General features: G+C 47.7%; 1 protein-coding gene across 2 annotated transcripts in view; it reads right to left on the minus strand.

Annotated features, from left to right (window-relative positions):
* Window positions 1-26,699, minus strand: part of LOC137533904 (calcium-binding protein 2-like) — a 511,029-nt gene that overhangs the window by 184,372 nt on the left and 299,958 nt on the right. For both annotated transcript variants that reach the window (XM_068255205.1, XM_068255204.1), the window contains one exon: window positions 18,734-18,881. In XM_068255205.1, the coding sequence (XP_068111306.1) occupies window positions 18,734-18,881 (148 nt within the window). The remainder of the gene's footprint in view (window positions 1-18,733; window positions 18,882-26,699) is intronic.

Raw genomic sequence — 26,699 nt, forward strand, 5'->3', positions numbered from 1 at the left:
TCGCAGCAGCAGTTCCCCCAACATACACATAATCTGGAAGCAGTTCCCCAAAATACGCGAAACCTGGCAGTGGATCACCCACAATACACGTAACACCCAAAATACATGTAATCTGGCAGCAGTGGTCCCCCAACATAAACAATCTGGCAGCGGTTCCCCAAAATACACTTAATCTGGCATCAGCGGTCCCCAAAAATACAGATCTGACAGCAGTTCCCCCAAAATAGGTACCCCCAGTATAGCTAGCCAGGTCTATAGGTGTCCCCACTCCCAGTATAAGTAGCCATGTGTATAGTTGTCCCCAGAATAGGTGGCCAGATGTAGAGATGTCACCAGAATAGGTAGCCAGGTGTATAGATGTCCTCAGAATAGGTGACCAGGTGTATAGATATTCCCAGAATAGGTGGCCAGGTGTATAGATGTCCCCAGAATAGGTAGCCAGGTCTATAGATGTCCCCAGTAGAGCCAGGTGTCCCAAGTATATGTAACCAGGTGTTCAGGTGTCCCCAGTATAGCCAGGTGTATAGGTGTCCACAGTATATGTAGCCAGGTGTATAGGTGTCCCCAGTATATGTAGCCAGGTGTATAGGTGTCCTCAGTATATGTAGCCAGGTGTATAGGTGTCCCCAGTTTAGCCAGTCTATAGGCGTCCCCAAAATAGGTAGCCAGGTGTCCCCCCAGCAGGAAGGGAGCAGCGCAGTGGAGAGGAGCGTTGTGCAGAGCAGTGTGGAAGGGCGGACGTCCCCCCCCCCTTCCCTCACCTTGGGGCTCCCCTTCCTGGCTCTCCGCTCCAGAGCATTTGCAGCAGCGGTGGCTGGCAGCGGGCAGGATTTAACTCCTCGTTCCAGCAAGTTGAAGCTGTGCGTGCCGCTGGTCTGGTCTAGTCAAGACCAGAGCAGCGGCACGCACAGCTTCAACTCGCCGGAACAGGAGGAAGAAAGTCCCGCCAACTGATGCCCGCTGCCAGCCACCGCCGCAAATGTTCTAGAGGGGAGAGCCAGGAAGGGAAGGGGGGTGGGGAGACATCTGCCCTTCCCCACTGCTCTGCACAACGCTCCTCTCCAGTGTGCTGCTCCCCTCCACATATGCTAGGGTGGACGACATCCACTCTCCAAAAAAAGTAGGTGGACGTTGTCCACCCGCGTTCACACAGGGCTCGACCCCTGATTGTACCCCAGTAACCTCACTCTTAATTATTAATCTATGCAATTTGTTACAGGTAGCCAGCGGCGTAGCTAGGGTTTTCAGCGGCCTGGGGCAAAGACAATTTTTGCACCCCTCTCCGGACAGTCCTGCAGTGTGCAAAAAATGGGCATTGCCACGCATCAGAATGTGGGCATGGCTTGGGTGGAGCTATGACTATGGCAGAGATTAGATTGTGAGCTCTTCTGATGACGGTCAGTGATGACTATATACTCTGTAAAGTGCTGCAGAAGATGTCAGTGCTATGTAAATCATAATAATAATAATATGGTAGGACATTGGACTATGACTGTGGTAGGATTAGAGTGTGAGCTTCTCAGAGGACAGTCAGTGACATGACTATGTACTCTGTAATGTACTGCAGAAGATGTCAGTGCTATATAAATACATAATAATAATATGGTAAGACATTAGACTCTGACTATGGTAAGTATTAAGGTGGCCACTAACGATAAAATTTGCTGAACAATGGTTTATGAGCGATTCTTCGTATGAATGATCAGAAATGATCGTCAATCTGATCAGATTGGTTAGGAGATTTTTGTCCATTAGTGGTCCCAAATGATCATTTCCGATCATTCATACGAAGAATCTTTCATAAACGATCGTTCTGCAAATTATATCATTAATGGCCACTGTTAGATTCTGAGTTCCTCCTGAGGACAGTCAGTGACATGACTATGTACTCTGCAAAGTACTGCAGGCGATGTCAGTGCTATATTTATACACAATAAAATCATGGTATGACTATGGCTATGGTAGAATTAAATTAGTAATTAACTTCTAGGACTGGTGCACACCAGAGTGGTTCTTTTAAAACACTTGCAGGGGGAAAACTGCTTGACTAATGAAAGTGAATGGGATGGTGCACACCAGAGCGGTTAGTTTTTTCCACAAACGCGAACTCAGGGGCTGCAGCCTTTTTTAGATTTCTGAGGCGTTTCTGCCTCAATGTTAAAGTATAGGAAAGTGGAAAACAGCTCTGTAAAAATCTAGATCAGGCGTTTTGTTACAGTAGCTGTTCAGTAACAGCTTTACTGTAACAATATATGACATCTGCTACACAAAAACGCTCCCAAAAATGCTAGGCATGTTTAGAAAACCTCTCTAAACATGCTTAGAATCACCCTGAAAATCTGCTTCAAAAACCTCGTGTTTTGCAGATCTGCTAGAGCAGGCATAGACAAACTTGGCCCTCCAGCTGTTAAGGAACTACAAGTCCCACAATGCATTGCAGAAGTCTGACAGCCACAGTCATGACTCATAAAGGCAAATGCATTGTGGGACTTGTAGTTCCTTAACAGCTGGAGGGCCAAGTTTGCCCATGCCTGTGCTAGAGGTTTTTGGTGTGCACTGGGCCAAAGAAAAGTGAGGGAAAAAAGTTGAATTTTACTTACCTAGGGTGTTTTCCAGGCGTCCAGTTAAAAATGGCGCCAGCCAAATAATGGCGCCTGGTTACGCACGATATTTTTTTAAAAACGATATTTATTGTTTTTATGAAAAACGGTATTTATCGTTTTTACGAAAACCAATATTTTTCGTTTTTGAGAGTTTAAAGTTCCTTTCGTGTGTGTGTGTGTGTGTGTGTGTGTGTGTGTGTGTGTGTGTGTGTGTGTGTGTGTGTGTGTGTGTGTATATATATACATATGTATATGTGTACAGGGCCGAGCCTGGGCGGGTGCTGCAGGTGCAAGGCACCCAGGCGCCTGCCTCCGAGAGGCGCCGCCCGGCCGCCGCTCTCCCCCTGTGGTCTCCGCTCCCTCCCTCCCTCCCTCTAGCAGCCGGCGCCGCCACATCAGACCTCGATCAGGCGGGCGGGCGCTAGGACCTAGCACGCCGCACTGATATGCGGAAGTGACATCACTTCCGCATATAGAGCGGGTGCGTCCAGCGCCCTCTCACTGGTCGGGTCGCCCGCTGATTGAGGTCTGAAGCTGCGGAAAGGTGAGGGGGGAGCGGCGGCGGCTAGAGGGGAGTGGAGCGCAGCGCTCCTGTCACTAACTACCCAAACGGGGACCCTATACCCCCTGGCTACCTAGACTGGGCACATATACCCCCCTGGCTACCTAGACTGGGCACATATACCCCCCTGGCTACCTAGACTGGGCACATATACCCCCCTGGCTACCTAGACTGGGCACATATACCCCCCTGGCTACCTAGACTGGGCACATATACCCCCCTGGCTACCTAGACTGGGCACATATACCCCCCTGGCTACCTAGACTGGGCACATATACCCCCCTGACTACCTAGACTGGGCACATATACCCCCCTGGCTACCTAGACTGGGCACATATACCCCCTGGCTACCTAGACTGGGCACATATACCCCCCTGGCTACCTAGACTGGGCACATATACCCCCCTGGCTACCTAGACTGGGCACATATACCCCCTGGCTACCTAGACTGGGCACATATACCCCCCTGGCTACCTAGACTGGGCACATATACCCCCCTGACTACCTAGACTGGGCACATATACCCCCCTGGCTACCTAGACTGGGCACATATACCCCCCGGCTACCTAGACTGGGCACATATACCCCCCTGGCTACCTAGACTGGGCACATATACCCCCCTGACTACCTAGACTGGGCACATATACCCCCCTGGCTACCTAGACTGGGCACATATACCCCCCTGGCTACCTAGACTGGGCACATATACCCCCCTGGCTACCTAGACTGGGCACATATAGCCCCCTGGCTACCTAGACTGGGCACATATACCCCCCTGACTACCTAGACTGGGCACATATACCCCCCTGGCTACCTAGACTGGGCACATATACCCCCCTGGCTACCTAGACTGGGCACATATACCCCCCTGGCTACCTAGACTGGGCACATATACCCCCCTGGCTACCTAGACTGGGCACATATACCCCCTGGCTACCTAGACTGGGCACATATACCCCCTGGCTACCTAGACTGGGCACATATACCCCCTCGCTACCTAGACTGGGCACATATACCCCCTGGCTACATATGCTGGGCACATATACCCCCTGGCTACTGTGGAAAGAATTTTATAATTAATCTGTTAATCTTTATGTATATCCTGTGTAACCTATGTGGCTATACAGACCACATGCACAAGATTAGATTATTGTGTTAGAGTGACACTTTAAGTAAAAGGATTATTGTTAACCAAGGAGTTATCACGATATCACTGAATATATGTTATATATATGTTTTGAACCATTCACTGTGCACAGCTTTCTATATTCCTTCACAGTAAAAGACCAGAACAACCTTTGCACCTCCCCCCAGTGTCATTCTGTGCCAGGCGCAGAATGAGCAGGTTGAAGGGGCCAGTCTAAACCAGTTTCCTGAAGGTGAGAGCGACTCAGAGAAACGAAACAGGAAACTGGTGAACAGAAGATTTCTTGTTCCTGTTGACTTCTAAATTATTTATGAAGGACACAGAGGAGGACCGGACACACCCAGAAGAAGAAACTGGACATTGCTCATTGGACTCATGGGATTACAGACTGTTTGGAGGGAGGAATATATTAGCATGTTAACTGGGGTATAAAGATCAACAGAGGAAGGAAGTCTGCACCCTTTTGTGACTGGCCAGGCTGCAGCTAGCCTGTTTCTCCTTTAATAAATGCTGGTATATAAAAGGGTCCTCAGCTGAGTGAATAAAGATTTCATTTTCATTGGCACGAATTGGAGAAGTCTCATTGAGTAAGTTATTTTCCTTTAACATCTGGTCTTCATCGAACCGGAAAACCTATAGTCACAGAGAGGTGAGTCCTAGGAGCGCGTTTGCGACTGGCGAATCTGATAAAAAAGCTGGTGAAAGTCCACCGGGACTACGTTTCCTTCAAAAACAGGTGGCCAAACGCAACTAGAGCTCACGTCTTTGTGACGTACGGTTTATTTCGAACCGGGAGACTTCTTCAGCCAAGGTCGGTGAAATCGCCTGCTTAGGATTCTAAAACAATCTTCTCGGGTGTCCTGAAAGCTTCTTAAATTGTAAGTACTACCTTTTATTTCTGTAACTTCTCGTACACAGGGCTGCGCTTAGAGTCTAAGTATTGATGTGTTGTTTTATTGTTTTGTATGACACAATCTGTGGTCAGTTTCCTAAGCTACTGTGTGCCTCAGCGGAATTGTACGTTTTTGTAATAGAACACAGCCGCGTAACAGGCAGTAATATCGGAGTGGATCTAGATCACAGGTTGTTTCTGTACTTCAGTCAGTATTAGCCCACACAGAGGTTCATCACGTTGAGTGTTGTCCAGGTCTCAGCTGCAGCCCTCGAGGTGCCTTAGCAGGAACGTTTCCATCTTAGTGCAGGCACTCTGCCTCAGCGGGAATTGTAAGATCTTTGCGCTGTAAATGCAGGAATTGTTACATCTTTGTGCATGGAAGGCAGTACATTCCGGGAGGGGACCGCGGGACATTGTAAATCCAACAATAAGTGAGTGAACAGGATTGAAACAGCAGGAATTGTTACATCATAGTGCTGTATATAGATCAATGGGGCAAGGTACAGGCAAAATTAAAGCTACTGATGATGAATATGTCATGCGCAGGAGGAACAAAAACTGGGTAACATATTGTAGCCTGTGGAGGAGTAAATTTGGTTTTTCGGGACACCTTCACCCTGAGGGGTGCAAGAAACTCGTTTCTCAAATTAAATGTGAAGCGCAAGGTGACAGGAAGCTAGAAGGTCGGTTTGGTTTAGCAGAAGCTAAAATATGGCTAGAAGAGGCGCATAAGAGGCAGAAACAGGTGAATACGTATTGGTTAGGATTAAAAGAACAAAGACCTGGAAGTGGTAACATGCACTCCACGCCAAGACCCTCAGATCCCTCCCCCAGTCCAGGGCCAAGCCGTACCAGTCTTAGACCAGGCTGCGGTCCTCCCACATGACGCAGATGGGGCCCCACAGGGAGGTGGAACCAAACAGGAGGAGGAAGGAGGGGCCACGGGAGGTGTGGAGGTAGGAACAGATAGAGGGGGAGTGCTGATGAGGGCCACCAAAAAGAAGATAGAGGGGGAGGCAGGGGTGCACGTTTCACAAATGTATCCACCACTACCCCCACCATATGTGCACCTGCGGGCTACAGCCCCTGCCTGTGAGGCAACTACTATGCCCATGATTCAGATGCCAAACCCTGCGGGAGGTGAGGCTGTGAGGGTTTATAGGCCATGGACAGATAACGATGTGAAGGAAGCTCTACAGGGCATACCCTCACATCGTGAAGACATAGATACATGCATAAGGGATATGAAAAACCTCCGTATCAGCTATGGCCTAGACGGGTTGGAATGTGAGAGGGTCCTTAGAGGGAAGTTCCAAACAGACTGGCACATGGTAGCTGGTACCTGGAACCCTTTTGATGCAGGGGATCCAACAAAAGATCCACCTGTTCCCCCTAAACCCCTGGTCTGGGACAGTGCTGATCTGATTCAAAGATATGATGCTGTACTTGACAGGGCTAAGGAGAAGTATAAGACGTCACCAGATTGGGGCCAGATTTCCATCATCACCCAAAGAGATGGGGAGGGAGTGGATGAATTAGTAGCAAGGGTGGTGGAGGTTTTCAACAGACATAGTGGCATAGCTCCCCCTGCTGACCGAACGGTAGATTCCCCATACGAACAACAACTTAAGATTGCTGTACACAGAGCTTTGAAAGAAGATGTGGGCAAGTTTGTGACAAAGCACATGGTTAATCATAGAACTTGCAGACTGACTGATTTCCTAGAATATGCCCGGCATGCTGAGCGTGTTATTAAAGAAAAGGGAAAGAAAGGGAAGAAAGCTGCAGCATATGTTTTCGATTACAGTGATGATGAGAATGGTTGCTATGTGAATGACAGTGGGCGTCCACCCCGCCCACGATGGCGCAAAAATAAGGATTATGAAAGTCGCAGAGAACGAGGGGAATGCTTTGAATGTGGGAAGAGGGGTCATCTGGCCAGACAGTGTCCCGAGAGACACCGAGGTCCACAATGACTAAGCATGGGTGAAGGTACTGAGGTTGTAGAGATTAACTATGCAGATCGCTACAAGCCTGAGATTACCCTATTGGTGGCAGGTGTGAAAGTTAGATTTTTGGTGGATACAGGAGCTTGCAGATCTGTGCTGATGGCTGAAAGTGGTGTGAAGTGGAAACAGCAAGGATCAGTCCTTGCTAGGAATGCTGGAGGTGGGGCATCCTGGGAACCAGTTAGTGACCCAATAGTAGTGGAAGATCCCTGTACAAAAAAGAGGGTAGAATGTCAGTTCATTGTCTCAAAAGCCTGTCCAATTAACTTGTGTGGCAGGGACCTGATAGGTGACCTAGGCATCACCATAGCTCCTGGGGAGGATTCCCTTAGAGTGATAAGGGGGGGCTCCATAGCCAAAGAGGGTTACATCTGGTATGGATTAGTGTTGGATCAGTCCGCACACCAATGGGTTAAAATACAACTGGAAAGGTTTCCTGGAAAGGGGGACTGTACTACCAAGCCCCATGTAACTACCCACTTCCTCAACACATGTGTTCCAGACATTGAATATGAGGAAGAATATCCCCTGGGAAGGAGGGCGAAAGTGAAAGTGACACGTGTGTATGCAGACAGCAAAGGGAATGTTGTGTGTGCGTGTGCAGTACCAGGATACACCAAGAACTCCCCTTTTAACTACATGGGAGATGAAATGTACAGGTTGAATGAGGTGGTGCCCCATGTGCCTTTGAGAAAACCTCAGTGGGGTGCATGGAAACGGTGTGGTGAGCTTGTGACTAAATGGGAAGGCATGAAGAAGGAAGAACTGGAGATAGAGGGTGTAAGGTGGATGGATGTTGATCATGTCTTTGTTGGTGAGTTGACCAGGTACCAGGAGGCCCCTCCCAATTCTGCCTGACGGTTACTAACAGAACAGGACATCTTAACCGATGTCCCGATTCAGCTGTGGGCCAAGTCAAAAACTGATGTAGGCCTGATCAGAACAGCAGACCCCGTGGTCATTACGCCAAAAGGAAATTACAGACCTTACCAGAGACAGTATCCTTTGAAACCGGAGGCAGAGGCGGGCATTGCCCCTACCATACAGGGACTATTTGAGCAGGGGGTAATCAGGGAAGAAAAAGACTCTCCATGTAACACTCCTTTGTTCCCGGTACGCAAGAATGATGGGACGTACCGTATGGTCCAGGACCTACAAGCTGTAAATGCTGCCATCATCCCCAGGGCGCCGGTGGTCCCAGACCCCAGCACCCTGCTTAACTCAATACCACCAGATGTGCAGTTTTTTACGATTGTAGATCTTGCTAATGCGTTTTTTTCTGTGAAATTGCACAAGGATAGTCAATTTTGGTTTGCTTTTACCTTCCGGAACAAAAGGTACACGTACACAAGGTTGCCGCAAGGTTTCTGCGAGAGTCCAGCAATTTATTTAACTGAAATTGCACGCTCCCTGGAACCCTTCCCTGTCCCACCTGGGTGTGTTCTCTTGACCTATGTAGATGACCTTTTGATAGCAGCCCCTGACAAGCACCTGTGTCTGAAGGTGTCCCTTGACCTACTTAAGTTCCTAGCACAAGAAGGTCACAAGGCCTCAAAAGCCAAACTACAGTTCTGCCAACAGGAGGTTAAATACCTTGGTCACATTCTGACTCCAGGGGGCAAGTCCCTAGACCATGACAGAATTACTGCAATCACTGCCATACCCCCACCTGTCACAAAGAAAGACATGATGACATTTTTGGGTACCCTGAACTACTGCAGAGCCTGGATAGTTGACTGTTCCATCATTACACGTCCATTGTATGATGCTATACATTCACAACCAATGGGTATGCTAGACAAGATACAGTGGGATGACAAGCTGATGGAAAGCTTCCAAAAATGCAAAGACAGACTTAAAGACCCCTTAGTCTTGGCCTATCCCGACTACAACAAGCCATTCCATCTCATGACAGATTGCAGAGAAGGATGCATGACAGCAGTTCTCTGCCAGGAGTGGGGTGACAAAATGAGGCCTCTGGCCTACTACTCAGCACCATTAGACTCAGTCAACAAAGCACTGCCACATTGTGTCCAAGCCGTCATAGCAGCAGCCAAAGCTGTGGACAGCACAGCAGGTATTGTTTTGTATCACAAACTAACAGTGAAAGTGCCACATGCTGTTCATGCCCTGCTCCTGCAGGAAAAGATGGTCTTGCTAACACCTGCTCGTCACCTGTATTGCACAGCCACTTTGCTTGGACAACCCCACATCACTGTTCAACGCTGTACCACCCTGAACCCCGCCACTTTACTACCCTTGCCATCTGAAAACCAGTCTCCACATGACTGTATTGAAAATTCCCACCGTAGTTTTCTTCCCCGTCCAGACCTCCAGAGTGAGCCCCTAGAGGGGAGTAAAGTAGTCTTTGTGGACGGCTCTGCAAGCAGAGGAGAGAATGGAGAAAACCTAGTGGGTTATGCAGTAGTGACGCTGGAATCAACCGTGGATGCTGGTAAGCTCCCTTCCACGTTTTCAGCTCAAGCTGCGGAACTTTATGCTCTTACTAGAGCCTGTTTGCTGCACAAAGATCAATCCCTCACTGTCTACACTGACAGCCAGTATGCTTTTTCAACCGTGCATACATTTGCAGCTCAGTGGCACCAGCGGGGTATGGTTACAGCGGCAGGGAAGCCTGTCCGTCACAAAGAGCTGCTTCTACAACTAATAGAAGCTATCCAAGCACCCTCAAAGTTGGCTATTTGCAAATGTGCTGCCCATAGAAATGATGACTCCCCTGTCACTCGTGGTAATAACCTGGCAGACAAAGCAGCTAAATTAGCCGCAGTTACACCCCCTGCTGACTTGCATTCCAAAGAACCTGAGTCTTTGCATTCCACAGACCTGTTGAGTTTCCAAAAACAAGTCCCCCAACAGGAGATGGATAAGTGGCTTAAAGTAGGTGCCACTCAGTCTTCCACAGGCTTGTGGATGGTTGATGGTAAACCTTGTATACCGAGGATTTTGTTCAGACTGCTTACAATTGTGACACATGGGGTTTCACATGTGTCAACAGGAGGGATGGTGGCTATCCTTGAACAAAGATACCATGCCCCAGGTATACAATCCTTCCTTAAAAGTTTCTGTGCCCAGTGCACGATTTGTGCCCAGAACAACACGGCCAAAGGCTTAAAGCCAGTGAAAGGACACACCCAATCAGGTACATACCCTTTTCACACCATTGCACTAGACTACATTGAGCTGACACCTTCTGAAGGGAAGAAATATGCCCTGGTCATACTGGACATATTCTCTGGGTGGGTGGAGGTGTTCCCCACCAACAAAGCAGATGCATTAACAGTTGCCAAGGCCCTCACTAGAGAAGTAGTACCAAGATGGGGGATCCCAGAGAAGATGATTAGCGACAATGGCAGCCACTTTGTAAATGAGGTTATATCCCACCTGACTACCTCATTGTGTATAGATGTCAGAAACCATTGTGCATACCATCCTCAGTCAGCAGGAAGTGTGGAAAGAGTGAATGGGACAATTAAGAATAAACTCAGTAAAACCATCAAGGAAACAGGGAGAGGTTGGGCCTGGTGTTTGCCAGCAGTACTACTGAGCATCAGAATAACACCAGGAAGAAAGAGACTGTCACCTTATGAGATATTGTTTGGCAGACAGTACAGACTTCCTGACTTTGACACACAAGAACAACCCCTAGAAGACTGAACTTGCTGACTTTCTGAAGTACACTTGCAGACAAAGACAGAGGGCCAGGTATCCGGGCCCAATACCCAAAGGGGAGGTGGAAGAGGGACAGGAACTGAATCCTGGAGATTGGGTGTGGGTAAAGGTGATAAAGAGGAAATGCTGGTCCTCTCCAAGGTGGGAGGGCCCCTACCAAGTCTTGATAAGCACACCAACCGCTATCAGAATAGCGGAAAGAGCAACATGGGTACATCTGAGCCATTGCAAGAGGGCGCACATGGGCCGGTCTAGATTAATTGAAGATCCAGAGCCACAACTTGCTACAAACACTCACATGAAAACTTCAGTGGTTTTGAAATAAAAGAAACTTTTTTTTTTTAGTACCTCGGTCATGAAAGGTGTTTAGATTTCCTCCTAAAATAGTAGCCAGATCCAATCTGTTCTTGATAGTTAGCACCGTGGGGTAAAGAGGGGCGTAAATTTGAGATCCTGAGGCGACGGGAACATTTGCTTGAGCCTCAGTGCGACCACGATCTCAAAGGCTGTGGGAAGATATTAGAGGATTCTTCCTAAGGCACAGGTGTAGTTCTTTATCTTGAACCATGGTGAAAGAGGAGATAAAAGGGGGGGAACAGATACGGGAAAGGCTACATGGAGGAATTACTTTTCTTGAACCAGGTTGGGTCAAAACTATAGTATTTTAAAGAAAGAAGAAGAGCCCTGGAATGACAACGACAGATACTGACAATAACATCACAGACCCTAGAAGTGACTTGTTTAAGAATAATAAATCTATTGACTGATTAACTGACGGAACTAAATTTGTCTGTTGCATGGTGAGGAGAACATGCCCGAAATCTTTCTCACGCCCAATTGAGACCTATACGTGTACAATGATGCTGCAAAGGTTAAATACTGGGATATGTGGGTGTGTAAACTGAAAGGGAAACTGGATTGTATGACGACACTGGTGAAAGCCCAAAAGGAGACCAGTGCCTGAAGCAAATGCCAGACAGTCCCTGAATGAGAATGCTCATTCTTTTGTCCCATGTTCTTACATCAGATATGTATGTAACCTTAATGCAAACATGATGATGATGTGCTGAAGGGAGATGGCCAGGCCAACGTGTGAGGCAATCATTCCAGCTCACGGCCAGAGCCTGATTTTTGTTTTTTGATCATTTCACTTCTATGCCCTGATTTGCTGTAGTGCATACCCATTTGCAGCAAAGGGGAATAGAAGGCTGTGTTTGCTTGAACCTCTAACCCCTGTAGTGAAGACACATTTGCAGATACCTGAGGCTTAAGTAAGCATAAGCACAGAAATGTGAATGTAAATATTCCTTTTGATATTCATATATAATCAAGCCACAACCCACAGTATTAATTATAAACAGGAGGGAAATGTGGAAAGAATTTTATAATTAATCCGTTAATCTTTATGTATATCCTGTGTAACCTATGTGGCTATACAGACCACATGCACAAGATTAGATTATTGTGTTAGAGTGACACTTTAAGTAAAAGGATTATTGTTAACCAAGGAGTTATCACGATATCACTGAATATATGTTATATATATGTTTTGAACCATTCACTGTGCACAGCTTTCTATATTCCTTCACAGTAAAAGACCAGAACAACCTTTGCACCTCCCCCCAGTGTCATTCTGTGCCAGGCGCAGAATGAGCAGGTTGAAGGGGCCAGTCTAAACCAGTTTCCTGAAGGTGAGAGCGACTCAGAGAAACGAAACAGGAAACTGGTGAACAGAAGATTTCTTGTTCCTGTTGACTTCTAAATTATTTATGAAGGACACAGAGGAGGACCGGACACACCCAGAAGAAGAAACTGGACATTGCTCATTGGACTCATGGGATTACAGACTGTTTGGAGGGAGGAATATATTAGCATGTTAACTGGGGTATAAAGATCAACAGAGGAAGGAAGTCTGCACCCTTTTGTGACTGGCCAGGCTGCAGCTAGCCTGTTTCTCCTTTAATAAATGCTGGTATATAAAAGGGTCCTCAGCTGAGTGAATAAAGATTTCATTTTCATTGGCACGAATTGGAGAAGTCTCATTGAGTAAGTTATTTTCCTTTAACACTACCTAGACTGGGCACATATACCCCCTGGCTACATATGCTGGGCACATATACCCCCTGGCTACATATGCTGGGCACATATACCCCCTGGCTACATATGCTGGGCACATATACCCCCTGGCTACATATGCTGGGCACATATGCCCCCTGGTTACATATGCTGGGCACATATACCCCCTGGCTACATATGCTGGGCACATATACCCCTGCCTTCATATACTGGGGACATATACCCCTGCCTTCATATACTGGGGACATATACCCCTGCCTACATATACTGGGGACATATACCCCTGCCTACATATACTGGGGACATATACCCCTGCCTACATATACTGGGGACATATATCCCTGGCTATATATTCTGGGGACACTGGCTGTTTGTCATTATGTGCATTTACTGGTGAAAATCTGTCTCTTATGTGCATTTGCTGGTGAAAAGCTGTCTCTTCTGTGCATTTGCTGGTGAAAAGCTGTCTCTTCTGTGCATTTGCTGGTGAAAAGCGGTCTCTTGTTATGTGCACTTACTGGTGAAAAGCGGTCTCTTGTTATGTGCATTTGCTGGTGAAAAGCGGTCTCTTGTTATGTGCATTTACATGGGGAAAAGCGGTCTCTTGTTATGTGCATTTACATGGGGAAAAGCGGTCTCTTGTTATGTGCATTTACATGGGGAAAAGCGGTCTCTTGTTATGTGCATTTACATGGGGAAAAGCTGTCTCTTGTTATGTGCATTTACATGGGGAAAAGCTGTCTCTTATGTGCATTTACTGGTGAAAAGCGGTCTCTTGTTATGTGCATTTACATGGGGAAAAGCTGTCTCTTATGTGCATTTACTGGTGAAAAGCGGTCTCTTGTTATGTGCATTTACATGGGGAAAAGCTGTCTCTTATGTGCATTTAGTGGGGGAATTTTGTCAGTAAAAATAATCTTTTGTCAGTAAATTTTTAGGTATTTGTCAGTAAAAATAACGTGAAAGGGTAGCAACACTGGCAGGCTGCGTGGCACAACGGGAAAGATACAGGCAGCCCACCTTGGGCTTGGCAGGGGCGAGGAGCCGACGTCAGCGAGCGAGAGTAGGGTGGCCGCAGGCAGCCATAAATCCGCAGTGTGTGACTGCGTCGCACTCGCAGAGCCTCTCAGCCTGAGTCAGTCCAGAGACTAGCAGACTCGCAGGAAGCCAAAGCCAGCCAGGAGCAAGCCCATGGAAGAGGGGTAGGAATGGGGTATCACATGCATGCGTAAAGAGGTGGAAGGTGTGGGTGTGATTAGGCAGGACATGGGTGTGGTTATGTGGTTGGGCGCGGTTAATTTAACCACTCCCATAGGCGCCAGAGGAAATCTTGCACCCAGGTGCCAGGCACCCCAGGCTCACCCCTGTATGTGTGTATGTGTGGTGTTACACACACACACACACACACACACACACACACACACACACACGACGATATTTATAGTTTTATGGAAGTCATAAAACGATAAATATAGTTTTTAGTGCGCCGCCATTTTTTAACTCATAAAACGATAAATATCGTTTTATAATGCAAATTAATACGGCGCCATTTTTACACTGTAGGCTCTGGCGCCATTTTTAACTGATCCCGTTTTCCAGCTCACTGTAGTCCTTCGGGTGCCTTGCTGTCCACCAGGTCCATTCTGTGGTGAAGCTGTCACACCATGGGCTTCTTCTCCCTCACGCACCTCCTCAATTATGCCATGGATGGCAAAGTTCTGGGCATGCGCAGTTCGTAAATCTCTCAACTATGCATGTACAGAATGCTCCGGGCAATGAATGCACGATTGGGGAGGCATGCAGCCATGACAGCACATGCGCAGTAGCCCAGCCAGCGAGATTTTGGAGGAGCACATAATGGAGCAGACTGGAAGGACAGCGAGGGACCTTAAGGACTACCGGTGGCTGGATGAAGCCCCAGTTCAGTCATTTATATTTCTTTTACTTTAAGTCAGTCAATGAAAACTTTCAGTCAGTGAAACACATATATTAATGTTTACTTAAAGAGACACTGAAGCGAAGGACTGTGTGGGCATGGGATGGCTGCAGGGGGCCGGGGCAGGGGGCTTAAGTATCTCTTTAAGGTGGCCATAGATTTCTTGACTTGGTGGCTGGTCGACCATCCTATTTGATACATGAATGATGAATGACAGCGCTCCTCTTCTAAATCTCTCTCAAAGTCTGCAAAAAGTAAACATACTGCACATAGTGCATTACTGTTTTAAACACATAGGTCCACTCTCCCTCAGTGAAAAAAGTGCAGCATGCGTGGTAAAACCAGTGTAAAAACATAACTCCGGAACCCCAGTCTGGGCGGAGTCAGGTGCGATTGACTTCACCAGGTTGCAGAAACACTTGCCGGCCGGCCGGAATCTGGAACTGAAAACTAGCGGGCACACCGCGGTGGAGGAGCGGGGCGCCGACGCCACACGAGGGGGTGATGACCGCTGGGCTGATTAGCCCGATATGCGCTAGACCTACCAGGATTGAGTAAGTGCGCTGTATGGCGCAGGCTGCGTACCAGTTTTTTTTATCAAGTTACACTATGAATATTTTATTGCTTGTGTTTTTACATGGAATCTGGATTAAAAAAACTTTATTGCCTGAGACGGAACAGTTTGGTGCCTAGTCATTGGTTGACTATAGAACGCTAGATCCACCTGGATGTGAGGTGGAAATCATCTGGTGAGCGGTTATTCATACTGGGGTTCCGGAGTTGTGTTTTTACACTGGTTTTATCACGCATGCTGCACTTTTTTCACTGGGGGAGAGTGGACCTATGTGTTTAAAACAGTTGTGCAGTATGTTTACTTTTTGCAGACCTTGAGAGAGATTTAGAAGAGGAGCGCTGTCATTCATCATTCATGTATGAACTTGGCTGGACATTTGATAGCGAACACTCTGACCGGGATTAGGGTGGGCATTTGAGGGGGGAGAACTTGGGGCAGGTGCATTTTGCTCGTTAAGGCATCCTATTTGATAATTATTATCGAGCGAGCAAACTCCCGGCACTGTTCCCCTCCAACTGTATAAACAAGTCTCCAAGTGTATAAACAAGTCTCCGTGTGTATTTTTACTTTACCTGTTCTAGGTTGCCCACCGCACACTGCCCATCCGTCTTTAGCTTCATCCTCTTCCATTTGCGCCTCACACCGCTGGCGTATAGCGTGTGGGTGATGCCACACGCACCACGCACTAAATGCCTGCAGAGTGTGAAGCCCAAATGGAGGAGCCGAAAGTGGAAGACAGATGGGCACTGTGCAGTGGGCGAAATAGGACAGGTAATGTATAAATGCATGCACATTTATACACTAAGGGGGCAATCAATTGTGAATTGGCCTGTGGTGTATGGGCAGGCGACAGATCTCTCTCTAATCAGATTTGATATGAGAGAGAACTGTCTCTTGGTCAAATCTGCCCACCATCGCCAGATGTATGGGAACCTTCACTCTAACATAACAGCATTAGGACCTTGCAGTCTCATCCCTGCAAGCACCAGGTACTTATCAGGAATCCCATTCCCCAATGGCAGTGGCTTCACAGGGCTGTCTTGAAGTGCTTCACTTCATCCTGTGAGCGCAGCGGCCGGTTGATGACGTCACACAGACGTCAGTGAAGAAACAAAGTTAAAAGGAAAAAACAAACGAAACCCCAGAAGACACGCTGAGCGCCCTTACCACTGTGCACCCAGGGAAACATGTGCCTCCATACCTCTACCATCCTATGTGCCTGTGTGGTCTATCTCTGCATCTGCAGCCAGAGCAGAGACAACTTGGGCTTGGATGGATGCTAGCTCCGCTCGCTCTAATCATCCGTCTCCACCCCCCTCCACAGTCACACTTGCACTTCCCTGCATGCCTCGTCGGGGCTCCTCACTCACCATCCGGTGAATGGCTCTTGAAGGCAGCGGCAAGCAGAGGAGATTTTAAGAAAAAAAGTAAACACAGCTGGGCGCCCTCAGGGAGTCAGCGCCCAGGGCACATGTCCTACCCCACCCACCCCAAGCTCATCTGCTTGCCCCTTTGTCTCCTCTCCTAAGTGACCCTCTAGATTTTTAGCTTCCAAGGGCAGGGACCTCAAGCTAGTGTTTATGGTTTATGTTGTACTTAAAGAGCCTATTCAGTCTAAAACAAACTTTCTACGGATCCTCTTTTCAGAGATAGTTATTATTTATTGGATTTATATAGCGCCAACATATTACGCAGCGCTGAACAGTAAATAAGGTTACAGACAATGATAATACAGAAAACACAATACAGGAAATGAGAAGTAAGACACACAATGCCAGATCATGCACTGGAGTAGTAACCCTAATAATACAAGTTCACATTATTCTGTTTGCATGATTAAGTAGGATACACTAGGAGGAAGGCCCCTGCCAAAGGCTTACACGTGGGTGGCACGACAGGAGGGGGGCTGCATTGAGAGGTTCTCTGCGAGAGTTAGGGCCTGTTTCCACTACACAGCCGCATCGTACCGCAGGTGTGCTGAAACACATGCACGGCAATGGAAGAGTTTCCACTGTGTGCATGTTGTGCAGAGCGATCCGAGAATCTGCAGCATGCTGCAGATTCTCGCATGGCTGCATCCGACCGCAGCTGCGTCCCATCTCCTCAATTGACTTCTGCATCGGGAGATGCTGAAGCGATGCGGCCGGCGGCGGAAGTGATGCAATGCGGCTAGGTAGCCGCATTTGCATCACTTTGTAGTGGAAACCGGCCCTTAGGGCATCGATGAAGTGGGATAGGTCTTCTTGAATAGTTTTGAGGGCTAGTTTGAAGGTGTTGAAGGAGGGAGCAAGTCTAATGGACAGTGGGATAGAGTTCCACAAGATGGGAGCGGCTCTAGTGAATTACTGTATTCACACATGGCAGTACGAGATGCGTGGTGTGGTTAGGAGGAGGTCATCATTAGAGGACTGAAGTGGGCAGTCAGGTCAGAGATATAGGTAAGGCAAGATTGTGTATAGATTTGTAGGCCAGACATACTGTAGGATCTTGAAGCTGATTCTGAAGTGGATCAGGAGCCAGTGGTGGGGAGTCATGGAGATGGAGCAGTGGGAGGAGTAGATTAGTCTAGCTGCTGCATATATTACGGATTGTACGGGGCGATGCAGTTCAGAGAGAGGCCTGATAGGAGGGTGTTGCATTAGTCCAGACGGGAAATTATGAGGACATGGAAGAGGAGTTTGGCAGTGTCCGGGGACAGGAAAGGGTGGATCTTGGAGATTTTGCATACATGGAAATTGCAGGTGCTAGTAATGGTTTGGATGTAGGGAGTAAAGGAGAGGGCTGAGTCAAGGGTGACACCCAGGCAACAGGCTTGTGCGATCGGGCAGATGATTGTACCATTGACAGTGACGTGGATGTCCGTGGGAGGGCAGTGTGAAGTTGCATGGGGCTGGGAAATTAGGAGTTCTGCTTTATTATTGCTGTGGAGTCTAGAAACAGTTTTTCTCATTACAGTAAAAGTGTCCCAAATGTTCTCTTGTATCAGCTGGGCTTTATGTGGTTGCAGGTTTATTAGGTTTATTGCCTGAACTTTATACACTAATGGCTAGCTGTTGTAACCTATGTTATATTGTGGTATAAATTGGGGGTTCTACACTTTTAAGCTGCTTGGTTGTCTTTGATTTTTTTCCCCCCAAAGCCAGTATTGACCAAAGCAGTGTTTTCGTTAATTTGCCAAATATCATATTGTAACACCAAGGTTGAATTATTGCACCAAGTGCAGGACTGGTCAGTTACTTACCATCAAAGTCAACTCGTCCGTCTCCATTAAGGTCTACATCATGAATAATTTCCTGGACTTCACTGGGATTTAGTGGTTCTCCTAAGAAACTTTGTGCAGCATCTCGCAGTTCTAGTCCACTAATATGGCCATCTCCATTTACATCAAACTGAAAAAGATTGCAGAAACAAATTATTACTGTTACATTTAGCCGTATTTATTGCTGTTTACCAGTACACAATACAGTATCACAGTACATATGATGACGAGAGGCGCCTTATTTGTGGCTACAAGCACTATTAGGCACTGTCACAGACCGCAAGGCGAAGGGTAACCCGCGTTCGCAATTTGATGAACTGACTAATGGAGGGAGCGTTCTGCCACTAATGGATTCACCACACACATATACAATTCAAAGATCTGCCACCAAGCGAGTTACACAGCCCGCTACTGTAATTATACTAGGACTTGGAGAACGCTCTATCAGCAGTATGCAGGAATCTGGGTCAGATCTGACTATCTGAGCCGGATTCACGCATACGGGTTATAAATGTATACTTCTATTAAACACAGGGTAGCGAGTTCAGGAGAATAGGTACGATTGTGTATGTTCAGCAATAGGTCATAACCGCTAACCGATATTTTAAACGTTTAATAACACAAATGCATTACATACAGTTATATACACCTATTAACATATAAAACACAGAGCTTAAAAAATAAAAAGGAATAAAATCAGAAAGTTCTTACTTAGTTAGCTGAGCAGTCCATTTGAAGAATGAAGAAAATAGTCCAGTTTAAAGGTAGGCATTCAGGTTAAAAGTCCTTTGTACACAACATGCGCCCGGTTCTCCGTGAGCCCATGTCTGACTTCCCTGATAGATGGAAATTGAAGAACTCAGGAGGAGTTCCTCGCAAACACTTTTTACTGACCTCAGTTTTGGGGCGGTCACTACCTGGAAAGTAGGTGTGTTTAAGGCAGGGTTACCTCCTGGAAGCCAGGTTGCCACCCTCAGACTTAGAGCAAGAAATGTACCAATTTATTAATAATTTGTGTAATTCCGTCCCAGATTGGCGCATCGCAAATCCGAGACTATATTCATAAGCCGCTTGCGATCCTGTATTCAACTAGGCTATACATGCCTAGTCTGTCGCATTCGCTCTACGCAGGCCGGATAAAGTGGATTCTCTATTGATTCCTGATAGCCAGAAAATTATAAATCATGTGAGTGATAGAACTGATTTCTGGGTATCAGGAAATGTGTTTGTTGTCTTTCTGTGCCAAACCTATTTTGAATTATTAATACATTAAGGATTCCTTTGTTTGAGCCTCTGAGTTTGGAGGGAATTTTTTTATCTTACTGGTTGGATCTAGTTTCCTTGGGGAAGGCTGTGCCAGCAACTGGCCCAGCGAGAGGTCCTGCTAGGTGTGACATTCTTTCCTGACCTGACACAGGATGTGGGGGGAAGGTTACTGTTCTCAGTAAGAGAGAGGGAAATTGACATCTATTGTGCATTTACCCGGGACTGACAGGAACTGCGAAAATCGATGGCGCTAGCGCACGACTTTCCGTAATGTCCGTCACAGGCACTGCTATTTGGCCTGAGGAAGTGGGTATGCACCCACGAAACGCGTTGCCAGTGCAATAAAATTCTATTAATACGTGAATTTGTCTTCATTGAGGTAAGCCACCTCACTTTTTTCATTTTATTTGTTTTTAACGTATTTTATCTGCTCTGGGCGCCTCTTCCCCCTTTACCTCGTGCCTTCACCCTCCTTTTGGAGGGGGATCAACCCTCTTTGACCAATTTAGGTCATTTGAGGTTTGCTTTTTATCAAGAGTGCGACCATCACCAGCTCCGTCTGGTCACCCGAGTGGAGTCAGGGTTATACATCTCCACCTGCTTCTAGTGGTCGGTTGCCCTTCTGCAACCCACCTTTGTGAGTATAATACATTTGCATATTTGACATACTTCTGGTACTGTGACATACTGCACCATTTGGGCTCCTGTTGTCTCTGTGTTTTCTTTCTACAGGGTGCAATTTTTATTATCCCTACTTTTTGTCCATTTTTGATGACAGAGAGAACCCCTTCTCTACTGAACGATTTCCATACATCTGATCCCACATGCTGACATTTTTTCTTGATGTTGGTGGGAATCTTTGTTCTGTATATAGGAAGGCTGAATTGTCCTGGCTCTTTCACAGCGGTGCGGTGCGGTAAATTTACCGCACCCCAACACCGGGCAATTAAAGTCTGTGGAGACTTTCATACTGCCATGGTATGGCACGATGTGACCAAAGTGACGTTTTCGCTGCATCCCCAGAAGTCATGTTAGTCTATAGCAACGCAGGTTTTTTTAAAACCTTGACGCTGCTGTGTGCATGCACTGAAGCGTATTTTAACGATACGCTTCAGTGCACTTCCGCATACCCGAAGCAGGAAGTGATAGCAAGCGCACGTCGCTTCCTGCTTGGCTGGTGACCAGACAGGGAACACCGCGTACTAACGTGGTGTTCCCTTAAGGCCCGTTTCTGGTTGTGCAATGCGGTGCATTGCTGCCGCCAGTTTACAGTGTGAAACAGGCCTTAATGGGTTCCAAGACACTTATTCACTATTTCTTTGGAAATGTGTAATCACCAAAAACAAGTTTTCACTGTTTTACAATGCAAAACTAGCATGTGCACAGCTTGCAATGCCAACATGGGAATTTATTAACTAAAACATCTGTTGTGAAAAATGTTTTGGAGACAACCCCTACAATGTTGCTTCTTTTTTTTTACAAAAAAGAAAAATAGGTTTGTTTTTTTTGCCATTTTTTAAATAAAAATCAGAATAAAACAACACCAAAAAATGTAATAAGACTTAAAAGTGTTTTATATTGAAATTTATTTTTTTGGATTGCAAAGTAGAATTTTACGGTCAACACATAGTAGGCTATTATACCATGGCAGCTGTTAGTTAAAGCGGTATAAAACTCTGACATAATATTCCATAAAAACATGTTTTCCTACTTTTTATATCCCATACAGTTATCTTATTTGCTTTTGTGCATAAGTATTATTATTCATTTAGAAAGTCCCAGCTGCTTACCTGTAGCCGTGTTTCGGCGAGTCCTCCAGGATGGCTGCTGCTGAGACATTGCTTGTCCCCTCCCCAAACGGAAACACCTGTAAGAGTAATCAATTTAAATGAACCCGCCCTTATATAAGGACTCCTCCCTCACCAACTCCGTTATTAAGAGTACATCACCTTTAACATAAATCAAACTTAGCAACTATATTACAATAGGGATGGGAACTCGGCAGCCATCCTGGAGGACTCGCCGAAACACGGCTACAGGTAAACAGCCGGGACTTTCTCCCATCGTCCTCCAGGATGGCTGCTATAGAGGTCGCTGAGGTCGCATTGGCGACCGGGCCCGCCGCCTGAAGCCTTGAGCCGCCTGAAGCCTCCCTGTTTGCAGCATAATGTATGGTACTAATGTGTGGGTGCTGCCGGGCCGCCGGCATCCATTCCTTACTAATTGCGGCGGCGCCGGCTCCGGCAGAGCAGAGTGCAGAAGATTCTCTCCCTCGGCTGGCTCCGCCTCCCTCCTCCCCAGCGTCAGCAGCAGAGACAGTCACAGCAGTGACAACAGCACAGCAGTCATTAGCAGCGGCCGGCGGAGCGTCTGGCGAGATGACTCATGTCACTGTCTGTGACTAATGACGTCACTCGCTCTCTCCCCCCTTGTGCTGGCTGGCCTCTAATCTACTGCGGAGACTCGGTGAGTGAGACGACTGACTGAGACATCACTCTCCGCAGCCTGTACAGCCCCCTGCCCCCCTCCCTCAGCCCTCACTCACTGATCTCTGGCTGGCAGCGGCAGGCCTAGCTCCTCCCATCTACCTAGAGAGCTTTGACTGTCGAGAGACTCGAGAGTCCTGCAACCCTCTACATCACTCAGAGTTTTTGCTGTGTGACTCACTCTAATAACTAACACTTACATGCACCCTGTACTGGTAAGGGGTCTTTTTTCCTGCTGCAAAAAATGTATGCCACATCCTTGCCACAGTGTACTTAGTACATATATTGAAAACTCCAGAAGTCTTTCTTGCTATAACTGATACTTAACAATGAGATCCCCTGAAAAAGGAAGAGGTTACAATTATTTTATGTATCATGAGTCATAGAAGCAGTACTGGAACAGCCATTCCTTAACAGGGCGTGTGTGTGTGTGTGTGTGGGGGGGGGGCTTTCAACACCACTTATCATCACATGCACACAATACCAGTTTTCAACAACATTTTGTATAATCAGACATGGAACATGGACACTAAACAGCTTGGCATCGTGACAAGGAGAGTATGTTAGGTACTGACAGGGGTGTAGCAATAGGGGGTGCAGAGGTTGCGACCGCATCGGGGACCTTGGGCCAGAGGGGCCCTCCCTCAATTGCATTATTATCTCTCTATTGGTCCTGTGCTGGTATTGGTAATAATCACTTCTATAGATACTATGAATAGTGGTAATCATTAACAAACTGCGCCCCATCCCCTTCTTGCACCTCTGACACTGTAGTTGCCATTGGCAGGTTTTGTTGCGCCATATTATTTGTTATGTATAGAGTGCTTGGGGGGCCCCATTGTAAAACTTGCATCGGGGCCCACAGCTCCTTAGCTACGCCACTGCTGCTGAGACCAGCGAGAAATTTTCCTTAGGGAGGGATGATGACTTGTAATACTTTCTTTCAAAACTCTGATCCTGGCTTAACAGTAGTTCAATTCTGTAGTGTTTCACTAAAGTTGTGTGTGACGACCAGGTAGCTGCTTCACATGTCTGTTTCAGGCTTGCTCGCGACCTCTCTGCCCAAGAGGCTGCCAAGGATAGAGTAAAATGTGTCATAATTCTAGTATGGACTACTTCCTGCGAAGTAGGGGTTAGCTCTCTAACCCATCTAGCTATGGTGCTTTTTGATGCCTGCAATCAGAGCCGGCCTTTGAGGGGGGCAAGTGGGGCCCCAGGCCCCGCACCTGAAGAGGGCCCCGCACCTGAAGAGGGGCCCGTGCAGACAGAAGACAGCCAGACCCAATCCGATCCGCGGCAGCCCTGCTTCACAGATTGCTGTAGGAAGCTGCAGGCGGCCACGGCAGCTGTATCTGACAGTCGGGATTTAAGGAAGCAGTGAGAGGTGATGACACGCAGGCTTCTCACAGACAGTGACGTGTATGCCTGCAGCCTGTTGCTCCCCGAGTCCTCCCCCTCCTCTCCCCCTGTAACGAAGCTGTGTCCTGCAGCCACGCCCCCTTCCTCTCACACTGCTGGAGATTCAATAGCTGCCGAAAAAGTAAAGCTTTCACAGGCAAGTAAGAGCAATTCTAAACATAACTGCAGACAGCTGCAATAAAGATAAGTTCAATTACCGGAGGGAGGGGGAATGGGGGCTGCTGCTGATTGTTCACTTGTCTTTCCTCCCCCAACATGTCCAACATACAGGGCACAGCTGAGACCTCCTGTCTTTAAAAACTTTCCTCCCCATCACATTCTCTATCTTTTCCTCTCCCCTCTCTGCCGTCTAGTTAGAGTGACCAGATTTTTGTAGGCTCAACCTGGGACGGGGGGACTGCGTCGAAAAACAGGGGGTGCGGCGCGAAAAATTTGGTGTCTGCAGCGCGCGTGAAAAATGGGCGTGGTCATGACATTCTATGGGCGGAGCTAACAGAATGATGCAACAGCGAGGCATAAGAAAGCAGTGTTTACGCCGTGATGTGGTCAAACGTGGATTCACATCATAGGTGTGCAGAAACTGTGTGATGCTATTTAATAGTATGCCATAACCCCAAAGCAGCAAACACAGCCAACTATGACCATTAACCTCCTGAGCGGTATGGACGAGCTCAGCTCGTCCATCACCGCCGGAGGCTGCCGCTCAGGCCCTGCTGGGCCGATTTTCTTCAAATAAAAAGCAGCACACGCAGCCGGCACTTTGCCAGCCGCGTGTGCTGCCTGATCGCCGCCGCTCTGCGGCGATCCGCCGCGAGCAGCGGCGAAAGAGGGTCCCCCCAGCCGCCCGAGCCCTGCGCAGCCGGACCAATCAGTTCCGGCCAGCGCTAAGGGCTGGATCGGAGGCGGCTGACGTCAGGACGTCGGCTGACGTCCATGACGTCACTCCGCTCGTCGCCATGGCGACGAGGAAAGCCAAACAAGGAAGGCTGCTCATTGCGGCCTTCCTTGTTTATTCTGGGCGCCGGAGGCGATCGGAAGAACGCCTCCGGAGCGCCCTCTAGTGGGCTTTCATGCAGCCAACTTTCAGTTGGCTGCATGAAATAGTTTTTTTTTAATTAAAAAAAAACCCTCCCGCAGCCTCCCTGGCGATCTCAATAGAACGCCGGGGAGGTTAAATAATAAATGCAGCAACAGTTACCCCAGACACCACAAAATAAACGCAATGGGCAACATTTCAGCACAAAATAAACACATTGCGGGCAACATTTCAGCACAAAATAAACGCACTGCGGACAAACATGTCAGTACAAGATAAACGCACTGCGGGCAAACATGTCAGTACAAAATAAACGCACTGCGGGCAAACATGTCAGTACAAGATAAAACGCACTGCGGGCAAACATGTCAGTACAAAATACATGCAATGCGGCCAAACATGTCAGTACAAGATAAACGCACTGCGGGCAAACATGTCAGTACAAAATACACGCAATGCGGCCAAACATGTCAGTACAAGATAAATGCACTGCGGGCAAACATGTCAGTACAAAATGAACACAATGTGGGCAAACACTTCACCTGCAAGAAAAAGCATTTACTCACCTGGCAGAAGACGTCCCCTCACGCAGCCGGCCTCTGGTGCCTCAGGTGCAGCTCCCCCTGGCCTGGACGATCTCACAGGCAGAGCAGGGCTACGGCAAGATGGCGTCCGGAGGCGGAGCACTGTACTGGAGACAAAAGGGCCTCGATTCACAAAGCGGTGATAACCCAGTTATCACGCCTAAAAGACTTTAGGCGTGATAACCTTTGCACCACTGAGTTATCACCGATTTTTGCTCTAACTCGCGCGAAGTTTCCGCGCGTACGTGCGTGCGCAAAGTCCCATAGGGTTTAATGGGAGCTTCGCGCGAAGCGGGGGCACTGCGCGCGCGCGAAGCGGGGGCACTGCGCGCGCGTGCGCGGTTGCGCGCGCAAAACTTTGCGCGCGGAAAATTCACGCGAGTTGCTTCTTATCATGCCTAAAGTGAGTTTAGGCGTGATAAGGGGCTTTTCACTGGCGTGCAAACACTTTGCACCGCTTTGTGAATCGAGCCCATAGTCTCCAATACAGGGCTCCGCCTCCGGATGCCATCTTCCCGTAGCCCTGCTCTGCCTGTGCCTGCCGGAGGAAAACATTGCAGGCTGGAGCGGGGCTGCGGGGAATGAACTAGCGCAGCGTCTAGTAGACGCTGCGGCTAGTTCATTGTACGGTGGCCAGAGTCCCGAGGCCGGGACGTCCCGCTGCTAAAAGCGGGACGTTTCCCGGGACCTCATGCAGCCTGGGACAGCGCCCCCCGAAGGCGGGACGCGTCCCGGGTAAAGCGGGACATATGGTCACCGTAATCTAGTGCAAGGTTTTCTATCATATATTACAGTCCGAAACCCCCCTTCCTTCCTCACACATCTTCTACAGCACTTTATATAATATAAAGTCATATGACTGACTGTCCTCAGAGGAGCTCACAATCTAATCACTGCAATAGTCACAGTCTAATATCCTACCATATTATTATTATTATTATGTATTTATATAGCACTGACATCTTCTGCAGCACTTTACAGAGTACATAGTCATGTCACTGACTGTCCTCAGAGGAGCTCACAATCTAATCTCTACCATAGTCATAGTCTAATGTCCTACCATATTATTATTATGTATTTATATAGCATTGACATCTTCTGCAGTACATTACAGAGTACATAGTCATGTCACTGACTGTCCTCAGAGGAGCTCACAA

The sequence above is a fragment of the Hyperolius riggenbachi genome, chromosome 10 (assembly GCF_040937935.1).
Source record: "Hyperolius riggenbachi isolate aHypRig1 chromosome 10, aHypRig1.pri, whole genome shotgun sequence".
Lineage (NCBI taxonomy): Eukaryota > Metazoa > Chordata > Amphibia > Anura > Hyperoliidae > Hyperolius > Hyperolius riggenbachi.